The 20,431-nt window shown below is 64.5% G+C and overlaps 1 protein-coding gene across 9 annotated transcripts in view; it reads right to left on the bottom strand.

Moving 5' to 3' along the window:
* Positions 1-20,431, bottom strand: part of KCNQ1 (potassium voltage-gated channel subfamily Q member 1) — a 322,087-nt gene that overhangs the window by 270,021 nt on the left and 31,635 nt on the right. For all 9 annotated transcript variants that reach the window (XM_066378775.1, XM_066378950.1, XM_066379042.1 and 6 more), the window contains exon 2: positions 11,294-11,384. In XM_066378775.1, the coding sequence (XP_066234872.1) occupies positions 11,294-11,384 (91 nt within the window). The remainder of the gene's footprint in view (positions 1-11,293; positions 11,385-20,431) is intronic.

The raw sequence follows: 20,431 nt of genomic DNA, 5'->3' as shown, positions 1-20,431 counted from the left end.
GCCTCTCAGTGAGACACCCACGGGACCAGGCACATTGTCACTGGCCTGCTGTTCTCAATCCCCCTCGGCATTGGCCCAGCTGGGCAAATGGCAGCTCCGGCCATGGCTACCCCAGCTTGGTTTTCAGCATAGGGGACTTTTTTTGGCCCAAAAGTAGCTGTGTCCACATGAAAATGGAGACGGGGCACCCCTCACTATGAGCCCGGGGTTGGGGTCCCTGCCTCGCAGCCAAGGGGAAGGGACGCTGCCACGGCCCACGGCCACGTGGCCAGAGGCCCAGCAGGACCTGCGTATCTGGGGAGGGGACCATTGCACCCCAATTCCTATCACCGAAACAATGCTGACGGGCTCCCAGGCCTCCTCCCATCAGTGGACGACACTGAGTCCTCTTAAGCCCGCCTGGGCCCCATCAGGCCCTAAGGTCACTACTGGGCAGTGCTGCAGACATCCTGGGCCAGGCTAGGCCTGGGTCAAGGGCATCCTCCACCAGCGACTGCCCAGGGCTGCCAGCAGCCCCAGCCCTGGGGGCCTCCTGCGCACCCCAGCTTGTATGGCCAGCTGTCACCCGGTTTCACCACTGGGAGACCATGGCTGCAGTGGAGGTGGTGCTGTGTCCAGCTCCGAGGCCACTTAGTGAGTCCGGGCTGGGGCCGGGGCCGGGATGCACAGGCAGCGGCCCCTCGGCCCTGCCAGGCTGCCCTGAGCCCCCTTCCTCTTACCGGGGGCCTCTGCTTCTCATACTGTGTGCCTTGGGGAGGCAGGGGACATGCCCACGCCCACCTGAATGAAGCACGGGCCATTGTTCCTGCACCTGCGCGCCCCGCCCCGCCCTCTGACCAGCCGCTCACGTGCTCGCTGGGTCAGCCCACGTATGGGGGCGGCAGCAGCTGGCAGACCGCGCCTTGCCCCACAGCTCCCCGTTATCCCTGCCTACGAGAGCCCCACGGGGAGCCCAGTGCCTGGTCCCCCCCAGTGCCCCGCGCCCTGAGACACGACTGCTCGCCTGTCCAGCCTGAGCCCGGTTAGGTTATGTCAGTGGCTGCCCCGCGCCTAGGACAAGGCGATCCAGCCGGCCGGGGTCAGATGTGAACCCCCCCCCCCAGCAAACGGGCCTCCAGCCACCCCGAGCCGAGCACCAGAGTCCGACCACCCCAGCAGCCCCGGGACCACGCACGCCATGACCCTGCTACCCCCTAGCCGAGGGGCTGTGGGCCCCCAACAGGCTCCCCCGCCCAGCCGCTGACTTCTGTCCCGGCCTCCGGGAGTGTTTGATGAGGGCAAAGGGGGAGAGACGACACGGAGCCAGGCCCCCTCCCGGGCCGGCGCCGTCCCGTCTGAGAGCTGAGCATCCGTGGGGTCCTCCTCGGGGGTGGCCTCTGGGCAGCCTGGGTGCAGCTGAGAAAAAAAAAAAGCCTTGTACCCGTCGTCAACTTCTAGAAGGGAAGGAGGGACCCTGTGCCTGTGTCCTCCCCCCCCCCAAAAGAAGGCCCTACAGCAGAGCTGGAGGCTGAGCTGAGCTCCCCACCTGAGCAGGGCCAGAGGCGCCCCCCGCTCGTCCCCGCCGCGCCCGCACCCCGACCCAGGGAGGCTCCGTCTCTGGTTACCGACCCAGAGCTGAATCATCACAATTTCTGAAAGAGGGAAAAAAGAAGAGGGAGGTGCAGGCGGGGGGCAGGGAAGAGGTGGAGAATGAGACCACCCAGACACCTGGCCATGTTCAGGGAGAGAGACCTGGAAACCACGCACACACAAGCACACACACACGCACACATACACGTGCACACGCACACACGCACGCGCACACGCACGCACGCGCATACGCGCACACACGCACGCGCACACACACGCGTGCGCGCACACACACACGCACACGCACACGCACCCTGGTGCCGGGAGAGGCCGTGGGGCCTGCCGAGCAGACGCCTATATGGTGACGGGTCCCTGGGCCTGCCGGCTCCAGAGGGGGACAAGGTTCCAGGGTCCCTGCTTCCCTGCAGAGGGCTCAGTAGGACGGTTCCCAGGGAGGAGGGGGACCTGCACGGCTCGGGGCAGGGGGGGCTCCGGGCAAGGACGCCCCCGGAAGGAAGGAGGCCTCAGATGCCAGGCCTCACCTTGCATCACACGGTTTTATAGCTTGAAAACAGGAAATGCTATGGAAACAAACAGGCCTGGAGTCAGGCGGTTCCCACAGCCGCCCGTAGGAGCCCCGTGGCCGAGCCTGGGATGGTCTCGGGGACCCCCGGGCCTCCTCTGGCCATTGTGCAGTCTCCCCAGGGCCCAGGAGGACCCAGCACCAGGGACAAACCAGGGGCCATCTCCCCTCTTTCTTCGGGAAGCAGAGTTGAAACGCTGATGGCCCCCATACCCGTCTGCAGGGGGGATAGGGGAGAAGGGGCCGGTGGAGGGGCCAGGGGGCCCCAGCACCCTGCTTCCTGGATGGGGGCAGGGGTGGTGAGTGGACAGGTCACTGTGGGCCAAGCCCCCCTCCCTCACTCCCAGGTGGGGCTGGCTCTTCCCGCCCACCGGCCCCAAGGACACTGCCTGCCGGCCAGGACCGTCCACCTGACTCGGACCGGTCGCACAGGATCAGGTTACATGTTTTTCGGGAAAGTTTCAAACATTTTCCACAGTTTTCTCTTCCTCCTGCCGCCCCCACCCCCCACCCCCACCTTGTTCCGAACAGACTTGATCGATAGCACCACTCTGGCAGCAGATAACGTGAGTCCCGGCTGTGGGCTTCACAGAGAATGTCTTTGTTACAGAAACGAGTCACCATAGGACCCCCCCCCCACCCCGACACAGGGCCCCGGTGTCCTCGCGGAAGGTTCTGGTTACAGCCGAGGATTCCCGTTTTCACGGCTCTCTCTCGGCTGAGCGCAGGCTCTGCACGAAGGAATGTCAGCTGTCCCCTCAGGAGCAGCTGCTTCCAGGCCAGGAACGCAGCCAGCTCAAACCCCCGTCACCCCCACCAGGGACGGGGGGCCCGGGTGGGGTGTAAACTTTGTTCCTGGTGGGGCTGGCCTGAGCCACTGCCTGGGGCCCCTCCGAGGTCCTCACGAGCCTCGAGCCCTCGGCCTCCTCCTGCGTGGACACTCTTGGGGGGGGGGTGGAAAACTGTGACCCCTTTCCACAGTTGAGGACAGTGGTACTCGCCCCTCAAAGCCCAGGAAGGAGACCAAGCCGGGACCGAGGCGGCTCTAGATCAAGGCGGCCAAAACCCACGACCACCACACGCAGTGAGAAAAAAATACTCCACAGACACGAGGCAGCGTGGACACTCGAAGGTGGACAGGGCGGACAGAGCGCCCATCAGTGTGAGGGAGGCAAAGGCAGAACACAGCCGGTGTAGGACCAGGGGCCCTGCTTTGGGGGCTTTGGAGACGGCTCAGGCAGTGTCCACAGAATGACCAGGGCGGGGCCGTCCTTCCTGGGGTCCCTACCCATCCACACAGGGGCTCCGACGCGTTGGCCAAGGGCCGTATTTACAACCTCTGCTCGGTGGTCCCCAAGCCTCGGCTCACAGACTCACGCAGCGGTGTCAGGGGGTGACCTGGACCTGTGGGGAGACCTGGGGGCTGCCTAGGTCTTTCTCACGCCACCCAGCATGAGGTGGATGGCCCCACAGCGCCCGCCCCACCAGACACGCCCTGTTCGGGTCAGTGCCGGGGCCACCCCCTACACCCACCGTCACCCCTCCCGGGCCCTCCGCCCTGTCCCACGCAGGGCCCCGGGCAGAAGAGAGAGGGGCTCCTCACGCACGGCAGGCCGAGCCACCCAGCTGACCACTGGCTCCAGAGCACGCCCCCCCCCACACACACGCACCCTTCTCCACGGACATCAGAAATGTGACTATGGTGGGTTGGGGGCCTCTTCTCTAGCTGGTACGGTTTTGACCCCAAACTTGCAAAGCTCTGGTTTGCCCATGAGAGCTGGCTACCAGGCAGAGGCCTCCCCCAGCAGCAGCCCAGCGGGACACGTGTGCACGCAACACACAGGTGTGCGTGCGGGGAGGGGGGCGCGTACGCCGCTCCCTTCTGGCTGGCTGGCTCCCCGGGACGGGGGGGGGGGTCAAGCCCTCCCTCCAACACTCAGGCCCTGACACCCTCTTCCCGGAGGCCCTGGGGTGCAAACACAAAGCCCATGTCCTCCTTCAATACCCCGCACCCATTTGCATGTAGTCGGTGCTTTAATACATGTTCGCTGGCTGAAGAAACGCAGGAGAGAAACCCCACCCGGACCCGATGGCGGTGAGGGTGGACTGCCCTCCGAGGAATGATGTCGGAGGAGGCCCCGGCCGGCGCTGGGAGTCCTAGGGACCATGAGACAAAGGAGCTCGAGGTTCCGAGCGGGGCAGAGGGGGTCTTCCCAGCGTGCCCCGAGGTCTCAAGGAGGAAGTAGATAAATAACACCACGGGGGGTGGGGTGCATGCAGGGAGGTGACACGGAGTGGGAACAGGGCTTCCTGGGTGTGGGGGCGCGAGTTCACCGCGCAGTGGGGCCGGCAGAGCAGGCAGAGCAAGGGGCCTCGCCTCGGAGAGAACAGACCTTAGTTGGGGATTTCTTGTCAGGAGATCTGGGCTGCCCCGCCCGGTGCCCTGACCTGGGGCAGAAGTGACTTAAGCTCTGTGACACTCGTCCCCTCCAGCAAGCAAAGGACACACAGCACAGGGTGTGGCTGCAGCTGGCCCTGACCCGAGCACCGTGGCCCCTACTGACGTAGTGAGGGTGTGGGAACAGGGGTGTCTGCAGGGGCTGCTGGGTGGGGGCCCGGGACAGAGCCTGGACCTCACTCCACAGAAACGGGGACCCACAGCATCCCGAGAAGGGCCTCATTCTGCAGCTGAGAAAATGGAGCCCAGAGACCGGGAGGGTCTCTCTCTGTGCTGGGGTTGATGGGGGGGGGGGGACCCAGCTGGCGGGAGGGCTGGGTCACCACGGAGGGGGCCAGGGAGCCTCAGCAGCAAGGGAGGAAGCCGCAAGCAATGACCTCATCCCTCAGGCCTCCGGGCCGCGGCTCACGGTGTTCCCAGCCACAAGCACGGCGGGACAATTCCCTGGTATGTTCTCCACCAGAGAGGCACAGTTACCTGTGTTTGTGCTGTGCTTTGGAGAGCCTCTCTTTGTGTGGGATTTGAAAGAAAAAAAAGAGAGAGAGAAGAAAAAAAAAAAAAAAAAAACAAGGTCGAGCTGCGTTTTTCAGACAGAAATGGGCCTCTCACCTGGCCGGGCAGGGCAGGGCCTCTGCTTGCACAGAGTGGGGTGAGGGGGCGGGTTCTGCATGGCCGCAGGACAGGGAGGGACACAGGAGGGCCTGGCCCCCTCCCGCCGAAACCGAGGACCCTTGAACAGGGCGTGGCCAGGGACCCGGGAGCAAAGTGTGGGCCCCCACGTGGGTGCACGCGTGGGCCCAGGGCGGTGTGCACTAGCAGACACACACGTACACACACGTATGTGCACACACAGGGCGATCTGTCCCTGGACTCGGGAACCCAGTCGGGCGCTGTCCCGACGCCCCCACTAGCCCCCCAGGGCCCCTGAAATGTCCCTTCCTCCCCCCCCACCCCACCCCGGGGAACCACGGACAAAGCTCAGCACCCCAAAGCAGCTGTTAACAGGCCCCGGTCAGACCCCCACAGCAGAGATGAGATTCCAACAAAATGGCTTTTTCAGGCCCACCAAATATCCCTGGTTCAGCAGAACGCTTAATCCCTCTGAGGCCGCCTGGGCCTTCCTTACCCCAGGCTGAGATAACAGCTTTCTGGCACCATAAAAGCAAGGCCTATGAAAAAAAAATGGGGGGCGGGAAAGGGGGAGAAGAAATATGGGCTCTCTGGGAAAACACAGCTTTGAGTGAATTTTTTTCCACCATTTAAAGATCGTGCTGCTCTCGAAACCCCTTTGCACGGAGCCCACCCTCGGCCCCTCCTGGCTCCAGGCTGTGGTCTGGGCCCCCTGCCAGCGGCGTCCACATTTTCTGGACAACAGCGCCACCTGGTGTCTTTGCATCTGGCTCGCGTTTGCACACTCCTCGGGTAGGGTGGGGAGCTGCAAACGGGGCCGCCTCAGCCCACTCCCCACCCAGCCCGCCTCTGCCTGGGGTGGGCACCCTCCCCACCCCCCCCCACCCCCCCGGAGACCGAAGCCTCTTCCTCTAAGCTGCCTGATTTCCACGAGCACCGAGAGAGACCTGGGCCCACCCTGGGAGCTGGGAGCTGTGGGAGGGAACCCCCAGCTCTCACTTAGTATCCTTCTTCCCCTCCCTTTGTCAGGGTGTCCTTCCCCCTCCAGGAAGCCCTCAGCACCCCTCAGACACATCCCACTCCCAGTTCCTCTTCTCCTTGGACCTCCTTCCCAGCCAGCCCCGACACAACTCGCCTCTGTCCTCCGGGGCACGGACCTGTGGCTACCTCTTCCCCATGGTGTCCCCAACAGTCCCCACAGGCTGTGGCCACAACGCTCAGCCACACACACCGCCAGACCGTGAGTTGGGAAGACCTTGGGAACCCACCAAGGCCTTGGGAGGTTTCTGTCCTGCCCGGCCTCTCCCTTTTACAGGTGTGCAAACTGAGGCCTTGGGACCCTCACAGCAACTTGGGGTGTCCCACAGGGGACAGCTCTGGGTACGTGAGCTCAGAGGGAGTTCCAGACACGGGGAAGCACGGTGCTGGACACACGGGCCCGCCTCTGGGGGGGTGTGGAATCGTTGAGCCTGGGCGCCCACCACAGCCCCCAGCACGTACGGGGCTCGGGCACAGGGAGGCAGGGCTGGGGCCCCTGCGGAGGGCAGGTCGGGAGGGCGCACTGAGGCAGTGACAGCCAGGCGAGGGCCTGAAACCGGACGAGAAGAGGAGCCGGTCCCGTCGCATGCCAGAGAGAACAGGCTGGCCCAGAGCAGAGCAACGGCCCCAGGCGGCTGGGAGTGTCCCAGGGTCAGCAAGAGTCCACCTGCTCAGAGAGAGCGGGAAGGGGGAGGGGAGGGCCGATGGTGGGGCCGGGCTGCCCGAGTGGGGGGCCCGTTCTGGGGCCCAGAGAGGCTGAGTTCATCCTAAATGCCACAGGGAGCTTCTGGAATGATCAGGTTCTTCAGAGAAAGCCCCATCCCCTCTCACACATTCCCCACGCCCCACCCCGGGCAGTGATGGCTGAGTGGACAGTGCCCGCTGGTGGCTTTTGTCGTGGTGGCAGGGAGGTGGCTCTCAGGAGAAAATGGGGGACCAAGGAGCCAGCCTGAGGTCTCTGCCCTCAAAGGGGTGGGAAGGGAGGTGGGGCCAAAGTGGGCACGGGGCTCTGGGTTCTGGGCACACCCATCCCGGGTCCCAGAGGGAGAGGGTGTAAGACACCCACCCCTCTGCTGCCTCCCCAGCCCATGCTGAGTCCCCATCCTGGAGCTCAGGGGTACTGCGCCCGCAGTTCAGAGATCAGCCACCAGGTGGCAGGCGAGCCTCAGAGATGTCAGGAGGGAGGAGGCGGTGCCAAGGAAGGAAGCCAGGCAGGGGGCGGGGCCAGGACGGGACAGGAGCCGCCCCTGCTCTGGGGCCACGTTGTGCCCTGAGATTTGAGACAGTGAGTTCTGTCTAAACGTGAGAAGAAGCCCTTGTCTGGGAAGGAAGGTCCTCCTGGCCGGCCCCAGAGAAGAGTGGAGGCCTGACCAGATTGGAAGGGAGGGGTCCCCCAAGACCTCAGGGTCTACCCCTCACCCTGGGCTGGCTCAGGGTGGACCCCCCGGCCCGTCAGTGAGATTCCCTGGCTGAGAGACGCGCAGGGCACGGCTGGGAGGGTCCTCGCAGCGGGTCTGACCCGGCTTTGCCACCCTTCCAGCTGCCTCTGAGCTGCACAAGGACTGGGTGGGCTGCCACTTGAACTCAGGACACGGGGTCTGAGCGGGGGACCCCTGCTGCGCCGACCTGGGAACTCCACGTGGTCGGAGTTGCTTCAAACCCGAGGGTAAACCGCCCAGCAGTGCGGGAACGACCCCCAAGTCATCAGGGGATCCTCATGGCCTGACCTGTGTCCCACACCCCAAAATTCCTACGTTGGAGCCTGACTCCTCCTCCACACTTAGCATCTCTAATGTGACCGTGTTTGGAGATAGGGCCTTTAAACGGGTGATTAAGGTGAAAATGAGGTCCCCAGGGCAGGTCCTAATGCCATGTGACCAGTGTCTTTATAAGAAGGGGAGACCAGGACACGGACGCACACACAGGATGACCATGCGGGGGACACAGAAGACGGCTTCAGCGCACCGAGGAGAGAGACCTTCACAAGAACCTGCTCTGCCCACCCTGGATCTCGGCCCTCCAGCCCCCAGGACGGGGGCCGTACACGTCCCAGGTTCCAGCCGCCCAGGGTTTTGGGGGGGACTTTTTTTTATGGCAACTCCAGGACACTCCTACAGGGAGAGAGGCTGACCAGGCCCTGACACAGCCCCAGTCCCTTCCCTGGCCTGGTGCACTTAGTAGGACAGCAAACATCGGCCAGTGCCCAGCGGGCAGGGCCCGGACCTGCTGAGGGCGGCCTGGAGTCGGCCTGGAGTCTGGCTGGGTCTTCTTGGCCTCTTCCAGCCTCAGTTTCCACCTGGATAAGCAGCTCGGTCCCCTTGGCCATGAGGAGAGAACTCGAGTTGCAACGTCTAGATCAGACATGCTCTGTGGGGTCCAGCTGGGACCTCACTCGCCACGTGGTGCCCCGAAGCACCAGAGACACCCCACCTCTTTTCCTGCCCTCCCCCCCCTCCCAGCACCCACCCGGCGGTGTGGCGGGGGGAAGGAAGCCAGCCAGGGGGAAGGACAGTTCCTACCCTGGACGCGGACACAGGACCAGAGAGGGCACCTGGGACCCCCTGCAGCCAGCAGCCTTGCCCGTGCCCAGCGCTCACCTGCAGGGGGAGATGGGCCTGCCCACAGCAGGGGTGTATGAGGCTCGTTCTCTCTGGACTCGTGGGGGGGACACACGACCTGAGTGCGGGAACCACAGCCCCCGGAGGAGGCCCCCACACAGACCCAGCTGGCACCCGCATTGCTTCCGGGGGGCCCCCAGGAGCGGGGCAGACACGGGAGTAACACGTGACCCCAAGACGCTGTCCCTCTTGCTGGCATGGGCGCCGTCCCACTTGGCCATTACACCGGTCCCTACTTTTACACGAGAGACGTGACCCAATAGAAGACAGTAAAAACAAGACACCAGGACCCGGGGGCGGGGGGCTCATCCCAGAAAAGCAAGTGGACCAGTGTTCCAAGAGCCAGGAAAGACAGACACACGTCAAATTCACGCCGGCACGTTAAATTCACGCCCTCGTGTGGGCGCCGAGGCCAGCAGGTGCATTCAGGGGACGCCCAGGGGCTTGCCCTTCAGACAGAGAGAGCCGGGATGACCCACGGACACCGTGTCTCCAGGCCGCCCAGCGTGCTCACCACGCCGTGTGCCTCAGCTCGCGTGTTCATGTCCAGAAAACACAAGAGAACCAGAGGAGAAATAAAACCACCGCAAACACGAACAGGCCATTTAAGTGACAAAAATCAATGGCGTTCACAGCGACCAAAAAAAAAAAAAATCCCAGAAAACAAACTCCAGGCAACGTAGCAGAAGAGAAGACTCCTATTTGTGACGGCAAAGGACAGCAACTACATTTACAGTTTTATTATTATTATATTATTATTATTATTATTATTAGACACACGCGTCAGCACCCCCGTCTGAAACCTACACCACAAAACCGCGCGCCCCTCCTGACAATCCCAGCACGATGGTGGACGGGGGCGTCCCCCACGCCACAGGGCTGCATCAGCCTCCCCAGCTCCACCCATTAAACGCCATCAATTTCTGTCCTGGGAGCAGGACAAGGCGTGAAGGTCCCGGGAAGAGCCAACAGACGAGAACGGGAGGGCGACCTCCGGGAAGAGCCGTCCACGCATGGCGCCACATCCCAAAATGAAACCGGTGTCACTATGCTGGTCATTGAAGCAGGTGGCCCGGGGAGGTGAAATACTCTGACTAGTGGCCCGGGACAGGGGGCTCCCCAAGGGGACCCACTGGGCACCTGGGCATCTGGTTTACAATAAAAATGCCACCTCTCAGCACAGAGGTAGGCTTCTGAATAAGTGGCATTCGGGGACTGGAAGGCTGGAGGGACAACTGGACAACTAAGAGGGGTTCTGATCCTCTCGCCACCCGCCAGGACCCCCCCGCCCCACGGACCATCGACAACTGAAGACCACAAGAGCCACCCTGGTCGGGCACGAGAAGAAATCCCGGCTGGGTTCCTCTCGCACCTCCAAGAAGGGAGGCCGTTCCCAACTCCAAGTCCAGCAGGAAAGACAGAGGTGGCTGTGCAGGAATGACTCGGAGCCCAGCTGACCGGGCCGCCCAGCCTGAAGCCCTCCGGCCGGCCCCGTGGGGCTGGGGACCGGCAGTGGGCGTCGTGGTCCTCTCCGCTTTGCTGGTGTTGGGGGGTACGTGCACAGGAAGACAGCCAGACAGACAGATGCCAGCGCGGTTGGTGTCTGTGTTCAGGAGGCTGTCTGGGGACATGGCTTCCCCGCAGCCTCTCAGACACGTCCACCTGGAAGTGTCCCCTTCGTGAGGTCACGTGTTTCCGGCACCTGGCTCCCAGCTCGGCCGGGCTGCCTGAGGTTGTCGGGGCCATTCCAGGCCCTGTCCGAGGGGCTCTCAGCTGGCTGGGGGGGGGCAGAGGAGCCCTCCAAGTGAGGGGTTTGGGCAGGCTGGGAGTGGGAGGGGCCAGTTTCCAGTGTTGGCAATTTCTTCTGTGTTCCCTGACCCCCCAGTTCCTCCGTGGGGGCTAGAGACCCAGGCACGAAGGTGAGAGCAGTGCTGGGGGGTTGCTCAGGTGGGCAGGGGGCCGGGATGGCTGTAGGGTCCACACACCAGTTTTGACCCACCCAAGAATCACCCAGACCTGGGACCAAAGCACAGGTTTGGGCCAGTCCCTGCCAACCACAATGCCAGCTCCTTATGCCCATGTCCTCCTATCCTTCTTTCCTGGCCCAACTCAGAAGCCCCCTCCTCCAGGAAGCCCTCCTGGACCACTAGCCTCAAACTGCTAGTCTGACGGTCACATCTTGGCAAGTAATAGAGCTGGAGGGGAGAGAGAGTGGCCCCCAAATCTCCAGTCCCCCAGTATTAAGGCAAGCCACCATAGCTGCTGGCCAGCAAAAGCGGGGGGGGGTGTCATCGTGCAGGAGTGGGAGGAACCAGGAGTGGCTCCGCCCACTCCACGCTTACACGGCCGGGAGATGAGAGCCCCCCAGGGCAGCTGTGACAGCTGTCCCGTACGTACCATCCAGAAGAGGGTCCCTGTGGCCAGGGTGACATACTGCTCGATGGTGGACAGCACACTGAAGATGAGACAGACCAGGACGATGAGGAAGCTGCAAGACAGAAGGACACGGTCAGCCCCAGCGGTCAGCCCCAGCGGTCAGCCCTGCCCGCTCCACACAGACACCCCTCCCTGGAGCAGCCGGTGACCCAGGCAGTGAGCGTGGCCCGCCCAGACAGCCGGTGGGGAGCTGACCCGCGCTCCAGCGGACAGACCTCTGGTAAGACATGGCACCGAGAAGCCGGACATGAGACCGCGGACCATGGGGCTCCACTCCCATGAATTGTCCAGATGGGAGCTCCCCCAGGACGGAGAGCAGACTGGGGTCACCGGGGCGGGGGGTCAGTGGATGATGAAAACAGCTTAGACGGCGGTGATGTCCCGAGGACCACTGACATGCGCCCACCCACTCGCAGACCCCGGGGTGCAGACGGGGCCACAGGGGTGTCTGTACAATGGAGGTCCAGTGCCGACTGGCAGCCCCCTCCCCCAGCCAGGGTCACAGACCTGGGTAGGTCCCCCTGCCTCAGTCTCCCCCGACACAAGCCAGAGCCCACAGCCTCTTCCTCGGGGGACTGTGGACGGCAGGACGGCCGGACGCAGGAGGAGGCATGGTGTCGGCCAGGACTCCCCAGGCCTGGGGCCAGACCAGTCGTCCCTCGTGTCTGCCCGCCCCAGCCTGTGGGGATGAGTCGGCCACTCCCCGTGGGGCTCCGGGACTGATGACCACCACCACGAGCTGCCCACCAGCACTTGACAGGTGGTAGCAAATCCCCACCAGATGCAGCCGGTTCTCCTCAGGCGAACAGCACAGATGGGGAAACTGAGGCCCCCACTCTTCCGAGATCAAACCAGGGAGGTGACCGCAGCGTGCGTGGGGGATGCAGGTCTATGGCCGGGCCTGAGGCCGGTCTGGGGAGGTCACAGGGAGAGCAGCACAGCTGGTCTCCCTCTCTGGCCCCGTCCCTCTGTCTAAAGACACCTGTGATGCCAGTGAGGCCCACGGCGTAATCCAGGACAGTCCCCCCTGTCCCGATCGCTGCCTTGCCACCCCCGCAAGGCCTCTTCGCCTCGGCGGGCAGGTCACCAGCCGGCAGGTTCAGGGATCAGGGCGTGGACATCCCCTGGGGCCGTCATTCAACTTCCGGACAGTCTTCACATCAGCAAACCGGCCGCACCTCCGCCATGCACCCTGCACCCCACACCACTGTCCCCCGAGCCTTTGCGTCCCACGCTGGGGGACAGTGAGGCCCCGAGGGAAGGGGCTCGCTCCAGCCAGGGGCAGGACCCGGGCCTGTGGGTGCTGCTGCCCAGAGCTGCCGGAACCCACGCCCAGGGCCACCTGCGGAAAGTTCTCTGTCCCCTGTCCCTGCCTCCGGGAGCACAGGCAGAAGAGAGCGCGGTGGCGATGTCCCTGCCGTCATGGGCGTCGAGGTGGCCCTGCGTCCTGACCTGTCAGGGTGGCGTCTCTCTCCCACAAGATCACAGACTCGGCGCCTTTCAGACCCCGCGCCGGCGTGCCTCAGTTTCCCTTTCGCTGCCGGGCGGCCATCTGCCGTGCATTGTCCCCGTTAGTAGGACCTCAGTGACGGGACTGCCCAAGGAGCCCCTCCTCTCGGGCCCGGCGACCCTGGGGTGAGAGGGGGTGAGGTTAACAGACCTGCGTGTGGCTCAGATAGTGGAACACATTGTGCAGATTTCAGAAAGACGCACGCAGCAGAGTGTGTGTCTGTCTGCCCCGCCTGGTGCCGGGAGGGCCCGGGACCCTCAGACAGGCCAAGATAGGGTCCTTGTCCTCGGAGGGGGCGGGTCACAGCCTGGGATGCCTGAGGTCCCCCTCCTGCCTCTGCAGGGCTAGCCACCGGCCCTCTGACCCGGCTTGAGTCCCAAGAGAGGGGGGTGGGGAGGTGGAGGCCCAGGGAAGGAAGGGACAGGACCCGTTCTCTGGATGGGGAGTGGAGAAGAGGCCACTGGGAGGAAAGATGCCAAGCCCCAGAGGCCACTCGGGTCCCTGGGGGCTGCCTGAGCCACGCGGGCATGTCCTGTCGGCTGGAAGAGGCCGCGCCCAGAGGTGAGGGCAGCTACGGCCCCACGGAACAATGCCCTGCTTGTGCCCTGGCGGCTGAGCCAGCTCAGGGGCCGTGACCGCGAGCTCCAGCCCCGAGGGACGTCCAGACATTATCGGACATCGCTGCTCTGTCTGCCGTGGCCGGGTGCCCGGAGAACACCGAGGGCGGGCACCCTGCCAGGGCAGCGGGGGTGGGGGGACACTCCGGGGGCCCACAGAGCCGGGACACCAACGGGGCCACAGACCCTTCTGCCCGTGGGCTGAACCCCATCGGCACCCGTCCTGGGCTGGGGCAGCTCAGCTGACCCAACGGCCAAACCCGGGAAAGGCAGAGGGAGGCGTTGGGAGCCCTCAGGACGCCCCTCGGTCAAGGGGGACGTGTAGAACCGCCATCGGGAACCACACCCACGTCACGCAAGAGGGTGCCCTCGGCACACTGCCAGGGGTGGCCCCGGGCAGGAAGGGGGGGGACTCCGCACGGGACACCCCCCCAAGGGCCTTAGGTGCGCACCGTCTGTGAGCTTGCTTCCTCTCCTGAGCGCATAGAACAGGGAGAGGGTTTGAACACCTTCGTGGGCGCAAGAGGAAAACAGGATGCTTCAGAGCAGGGGTCCCCAAACTCTTTACACAGGGGCCCAGTTCACTGTCCCTCAGACCGTTGGAGGGCCGCCACATACAGTGCTCCTCTCACTGACCACCAGTGAAAGAGGTGCCCCTTCCGGAAGTGCAGCGGGGGGGCCGGATAAATGGCCTCAGGGGGCTGCATGTGGCCTGTGGGCCGTAGTTTGGGGACCCCTGCTTTAGAGGAAGCTCACGGACATTCTGCCGAGGGACGGAAGCCAGATAGAGAGGGACAGATCCTGTGACCCGCTCCTACGAGGTCCCCTGAAGACTCAGATCCACAGAGACAGAAAGTAGATGGGGCCTGGAGGTAGGGAGGGAGTCAGTGTCTCGTGGGGACGGAGCGTCAGTTTGGGAAGACGGGGGAGTCCTGGGAACGGCTGCACCACGGTGTGAACGGGCTCCTGCCGGCGAGCTGTGCCCTTGGAGGGTGACGGTGGGAGACGGTACGCCACCCGTGTTTTATCACCATGTAAAACTGTTTGTTTGTTTTAAAGGAAACGAAGTAAATGATGTTTGCACACAGTTTAACAAAGGCTTTGAAGACGGTGACCGAGGCTCAGGGCCCGTCCGCGGGGCTGGGGCCTCCGCCGGAATAAACCAGTAGTAAGCCGACCTAGAGCCTGAGGCCGGGCGGGGGCAGTGACGTGTTTGTCCCAGACCCCGTCTGAGGGGCTTCCCTTTGTACAAAGACCACCGTGGAAGAGTCCCGCCCAGCTCCGGGGCCTGGTGGCCTCAGTGTCCCTGGACGGGGACACCCACGTGACATTGGTCTCCCAGAGGGGGGCGGCCTCAGGTCCTGCCAGGGCTGTCCCCGGGGTGTGGGGCAGTGGGCAGCCATGCCCAGTGAGATGCCAAAGCCTCACGCGCTGGCCTAGCCTGTGCCCAGCTCTGCTCCGGCTGGAGCTGGGCTGGGCACATCTCAGCGGGTCCGTCCCACAGGCTCGGGGCCCGGGCTGTGGGGCTGGCCTTCCGTTCCTGGTCACCCAGCCCGGACAGGGCCCCGAATTACAGAACAAGAGGCAGTGGCCAGCAACAGCAGCACCAAGGCTCGGAGGCAGTGGGGACAGGCCCAGGACCACAGGGACAGGGATCCCGGGTCAGTTTTCTGTCAAAGACTGAACCCCTCCCCCTTGGGCATGGGACCCCGGTGCCGGGGGCCAGACCCAACATTCGGTGCCACTGTCCTCCGCGTAGAAATGCCACGTGGCCTCCTCTGTGTCTGCTAACTTCTGTGTCTCGTGAGGATGCCTGTCATTGAATGTAGGGCCACCCAGTGTCCAGAGTCAGCTCCTCCGTCATGGTCCTGCGGTCACCCTGGCAAAGGTACGTTTTCCACGGAAGGTCACGTGCTCAGGCTCAGGGCTCCAGGCTCATAGATCCCCAAGGTCACCACTTGGTGCGAGGCACCGACCAAACCACATCATGTCAGGAAAGGGGGGGGGCTAGGAGAGACAGGTGACATACCCCAGGTGAGACTCAGACCCCAGGGACCCCTACTTCTTGCCCGGTGACCACAATAACCACCTGCCTATCTCCCCATCACCCCTGTGGCTGCAGCCCCCACCCAACCCCTGCTATCACCAGGTGCCGGGCACTGTGCTCAGCCCACCAGGGAGGGTCCAGGTGCCACCGCTCTGAACCTTCCACCCCAGCGGGTGCAGCGGCGCCCAGTCTCCCTTCTTTACCCAGCCTCCCTTCTTTACCCAGCCTCACTTCTTTAAAAGGTTTGCTCGGGCGACGCGGTCCCCGCCCAAGGACAGCACAGGAAGCCGCGGGCATGGTTCCTGTGGGCACCGTCTCCCCAGGTCCCCCCTGTACTGATCCCACTAAAGAGACTCCAGGCCACCAGCAAGGGGCTATTAGGAGATTAGAACCCACGTCCCTGGGGGCTTCAGATGACACTTTTTCTGTTGGGGACACCAGAAACATAGGACCCTCACTCCTCACGCTCTGGCCAGGCCCTCAGGGAGCCTCATGGACACACAGCACTCTCCCAGGTGCCTGGTCTCCACAGCCCGGGGGTCACCACCTGGCGTCTGCAGCCCACACCCCACGGGTCTCTCTGTCTTTCAGTATCCACTGGGCACCCAGGTGACCCTGGGAAAATGCAACCCCCCCCCAGCACCTCCTAAGCTAAAGACCCGCCACATGAAGCCTGAGTTCCAAGCCCCCCCCCACACCCACACACACCCAGGTTGCGTGCCAACAGCACTGGGCAGAAGGAGGCCGCCCCAAACGTGAGCCAGGAGCAGACATGGCCACCCAGCAGCCAGGACCGTGTCAGGACACAGCAGGGTGGGCAGGACGCACTGGGAGATGGGCCGTGGTCCAGCTGCCCAAGGCTGGACCCTGGCAGCAGGGAGCGGGTGCCCCCGGAGAAGCCTGGTTGCAGGAGACCACAGGGGGGGGGGGACACTGTGCCGGGCCTGGCCGACCTGCCACCAGCCCTCGGCCCTCTCGGAACCTGGCGGGGCACTGACCGCTCTCAGTCCCATGTCTGCTGAGGCTCAGAGTGTCCACCCGACAGGCAGTGACAAGTTAGGGCTCAGCCCACACCCTCTCCCCAACCCATGGGGACGGCGCAGGCAAGGGTGCGGCACGGGCACAAGGTGGAGGACACCCCCACCTTGCTGACACGGGGACGAGGAGGGATCGCTCACCCCGACGGCCAAGCTCGGGGACCCCGACCACGTACGTGATCGCAGAGGCAAACACGAGATTCCGTCCCAGAGTCCCCTGCGGAGGGGACGTCCGGGGAGCTCCCTGGCCGGGGACACTTCAGACTTGTCTTGGCTGATCACCAAATACCCCATCGCACCCCCGCAGGAGGTGACAAGGGGTGGTGACCGCAGCACCCTGGCACTGGCCACACCTTCCTGTTTTGACAGCCGGCGGAACGGACGGTGGACCGCTGGGTCCTGCCAGGGGCTCACACAGACCGCCGTCCGCCCGCCCCGGGCCACACCGCGGCCCGAGCCCCTGCCGGAGGAGGACGGGAGCTGGTGGCCTTGCTCACGTCTCCCCACAACCCCTGCGTCTCCTCACTCAGAGCACCGAGGGCCGCGCCAACTGCGGGCATCCTGGGGACAGGCGGGGACGGGCCTCGGCTGAGGGCACAGCCGTGCCAGCCCAAGCGGTCACTTCAAAGTTTGTTGGGCCCCCGGGAGGCGGCTGTGGGGGTCTCGGTGGGTGTGTGTCTATGTGTGGGTGGGCACACACGCGATCCTGCAGGGGCTCACTCAGACAATCGGGAGATGCGTGTCCAAGCATCACGCTGTGGGTGGCTGAACTTGGACCCCGGGCGTGGGCCGGCCCCCAGGGGCTTTCTCAGTGCCCCTCAGACCACAGGACGCCCACCCACAGAGCTGGGCCACACCCTCTCTCCCATCGGTCCCCACAGCGCCCCCCTAAGGGGCCCCAGTGGTGGGCAGGTGGGAAGCCACCAACCCTCACATGAAGTCTGAGAAGTGGGTCTGTCCCTCATGGCAGGAGAAAGAGGGAAGCTCAGAGAGGGTGAGTGGCTGCCCGGAATCACACAGCATTACATGTCGGCAGAGAATGGACTCCAGCCCGCCCCTCCCACCGCGCCAAGACCTGTGCTTCCACAAAACGGCCACCCGGGGTCGACCAGGAGTGGCGAGCCCTCCACTGCCCGTCCTGAGAGGCTCGGCTTGGCCTGTCAGTGGGAGGACCGTGGGCTGCCCCGGCCCTCGGGGTCATGGCTGCAGCCACACTGTGCGCCCTTCGCAGGCTGGCTGGAGCCCTCGGGACCTGGGAGCAGCTCAGCCACCAGGCTGGAGACCCGCCTGCAGCAGGGTCTGCGGGCAGAGTGGGTGAGCTCACGGCCCAGGGCCGGCTCCATGCTCCAGAGTGTCGTCTACATTCAGCCGGCTCTGTGGCCTGGCCTGTGATAAGAAATCCCTCAGAGAGTATATTTAGAAGGTGCCGGAGAACAAGCTGAAGTGACCTCACGGATGGGAGCCTTATCTGCCCCGGGGACGCATGTCACCGTTTCTGTCTGGGACGGGGGAGGGGCTGGCAGCCTTCCCAGACGCCCCTGCGCCCATGCGCTCTGCCTGGGCACGGCCCCTGTCTCAGGGGAGAGCCTCGGCCTGGAACAGCTGGCCTTTGTCGGCCCCCTGGAAGGTGGGCCTGCATGGCCAGGACCTCCCCGGCCTCTCTGGCCTCCCTGCCTCCGTCTGGGCCAGGAAGGCAAGCAGGCGGCACTGCCCTCTTTCCAAGAGGGTGACTTTGAAGGCTGGAGGCCTCAGCCAGGGCTCCCAGGCCCCGAGGAGGGGTAAGGCGGGAAGGAGGAAGGACAGCGACCGAGCACAGCCGCAGACGGCCAAGGCAGCACAGCCCACCAGTGCTGGAAAGGTGTGTCCCTGCCTGAGGAAGTCCTTCCTCATGTCTAGCTTAAGTCCCTCTTGCTGTTGCTGGTCAGCTAAGGAAACCTCCCAACCTCCCACTGGGAAGGCTTTGGCCCCACTCCAGGGCTCCCTAGAAACTGAGCGGCTGTGTGGCCTCTCAGCCTCAGTTTCCCCACTGGGAAGTGAGAATGTATCAAGGGTGCCCGGCAGCATCACACAGTCAGTAAAGGGTCACCGAGGCTGTGACAGCCATCAGATCAGCCTGTGTCGTTCGCCATGCCGGTCCCTGGCACAGCGGCTCCCCGGTGGAGCTGGTGGCAGCCCAGGACCCCAGGGGCTCAGTGTGATGCCACTCAGGTCTGCCAGCAGGAGCCTGCAGGGCAGGATTCCTCCCAGGGGTGGCCGCACGTAGCTGTCCCCAAGCACACACCCTGTAGGCCCAGGGACAGCACAGGCCTTCGAGTGGCATGGGGGGGGCTTCCCGCTGAGCACCCACTTCCCTCCGGAGCCTTCCTTCCCCTTCCTCTCCTGCTCCCCTGAGAGGGGATCAACAGGGAGGGCTTCTCAGAGGTGGTGGGAGTGGGGGGGGCTGGTCCAAGCAGAGGGAACAGCACCTATAAAGCCCAGAGGAGAGCACAGCCCACACAGGGACCACAGGGCTCAGGCACACCTGCTCCTCGGACACTAGGGGGCAGCAGAGAAGGGCAACAGCGCCACTAGGAGCCACCGGTCAGTCACTCCCTGGAAGGACATCAGTGAGAGCCAGGCGTGGTGGCCTCACGCATCAGTGGGCAGCCTCTGGAGCAGAGACAGAGGTCCCCCAAAAGAGGAGGAAGGGGTCTTCTCTACATCTGCAGCGGCCTCCTTCCTGAGCTAGCCAGGCGCTGCCTCAGGAAGCAGGAGACCAGGGTGGGCTGGCTGCCTCCCAGCACCTGCACAGCAGGAAAGCCCCCTGTCTGTCCCGACTCCAGGAAAGCCTTCTGCTGACCAAACAGGAACCCCACGACAGGGACAGCCTGCAGGGGGTGCGACAGACCAACCCACACAGCCCCGGGCAGCCTCCTGCACGGGGCCCTTCACCTGGGCCGCTGTGGTCGGGTCCCCTCTCCACGGGGAATTCTGGGTCTCAGCCAGCCTCGTGCTACAGCCATGAGGCCACCAAGGAGGAGCAGGCCGGGCTGGAGGGGGCGGCCCCAAGCCGTGGCCGCTGTGCCCCCAGGGACCCAGCGTGGCCCAGGCTCAGGCCCAAGGTGGCAGCACCCCGACTCTGGGCTGCGAGAGAGAGTCGGCTGGGCAGAGCCTGCCCTGTGCTCACTACGGGGTGTTCACAGAAGCCTCCAGATGGTAGACTGAGGGGGAGAGGCAGGGGTGGGGGCTGGGGGCATCGCCATGGTTTCCCTGACTGCCCAGCACGGGGACAAGACCTCCCGGCTGCTGACCCCCACATCATCACGCTGCGGATATCCCGACGGGGCCAGCCAGACTGTGACCGACAGCTGGCTGCTGCTGCTGCTGTGACCCATCAGCCTCCCCGGACACGGGAGCCCCAAGCCAGCCCCCCGCTAGGACGACAAGGTCCACAACCTGGCTCTGTGTCCAAGAGACCAGAGCTGGCTGCTCAGACGGCTCCGACCTCAGAGAGCCTGACCTGACCCTCCGCGGCCTCAGCTCAGCCTCGGGGGCCACACCGACGACTCCCGGGGGCAGCGGCTAGGGAGGAAGGTGAGCCCCGCACACCCCCCAGGTGCTGGGCCAGGCCTGGGCCCCACACCCAGGCTGCAGACTCCGGTGCCTTCAGCTGCCCCGTGACGTGTCCCCTGGGTCCCCAGAGCAGTGGCCCTGTGCCTGGCCCTGCGGGGGCTGGGGGTGGGCACATGTGGGCGGGGCCAGCCCGGAGCTCGGACCCCAATGGCCGGTGTTCGTGTGGACCGAGTGGCAGGAGGGACAGGTGTCTGGCACCTGGCGGGTCCTTGACGCTGAAGCCTCCATCTTCCCGGGACGAGACGCGGCCTTGCCCGCCAAGCCGCCACTCTTGAA

Source organism: Saccopteryx leptura, chromosome 1 (genome assembly GCF_036850995.1).
Source record: "Saccopteryx leptura isolate mSacLep1 chromosome 1, mSacLep1_pri_phased_curated, whole genome shotgun sequence".
Classification (NCBI taxonomy): Eukaryota; Metazoa; Chordata; class Mammalia; order Chiroptera; family Emballonuridae; genus Saccopteryx; species Saccopteryx leptura.
The sequence above is the reverse complement of the archived record's forward strand: the minus strand, read 5'-3'. Positions and strand labels throughout refer to the sequence as shown.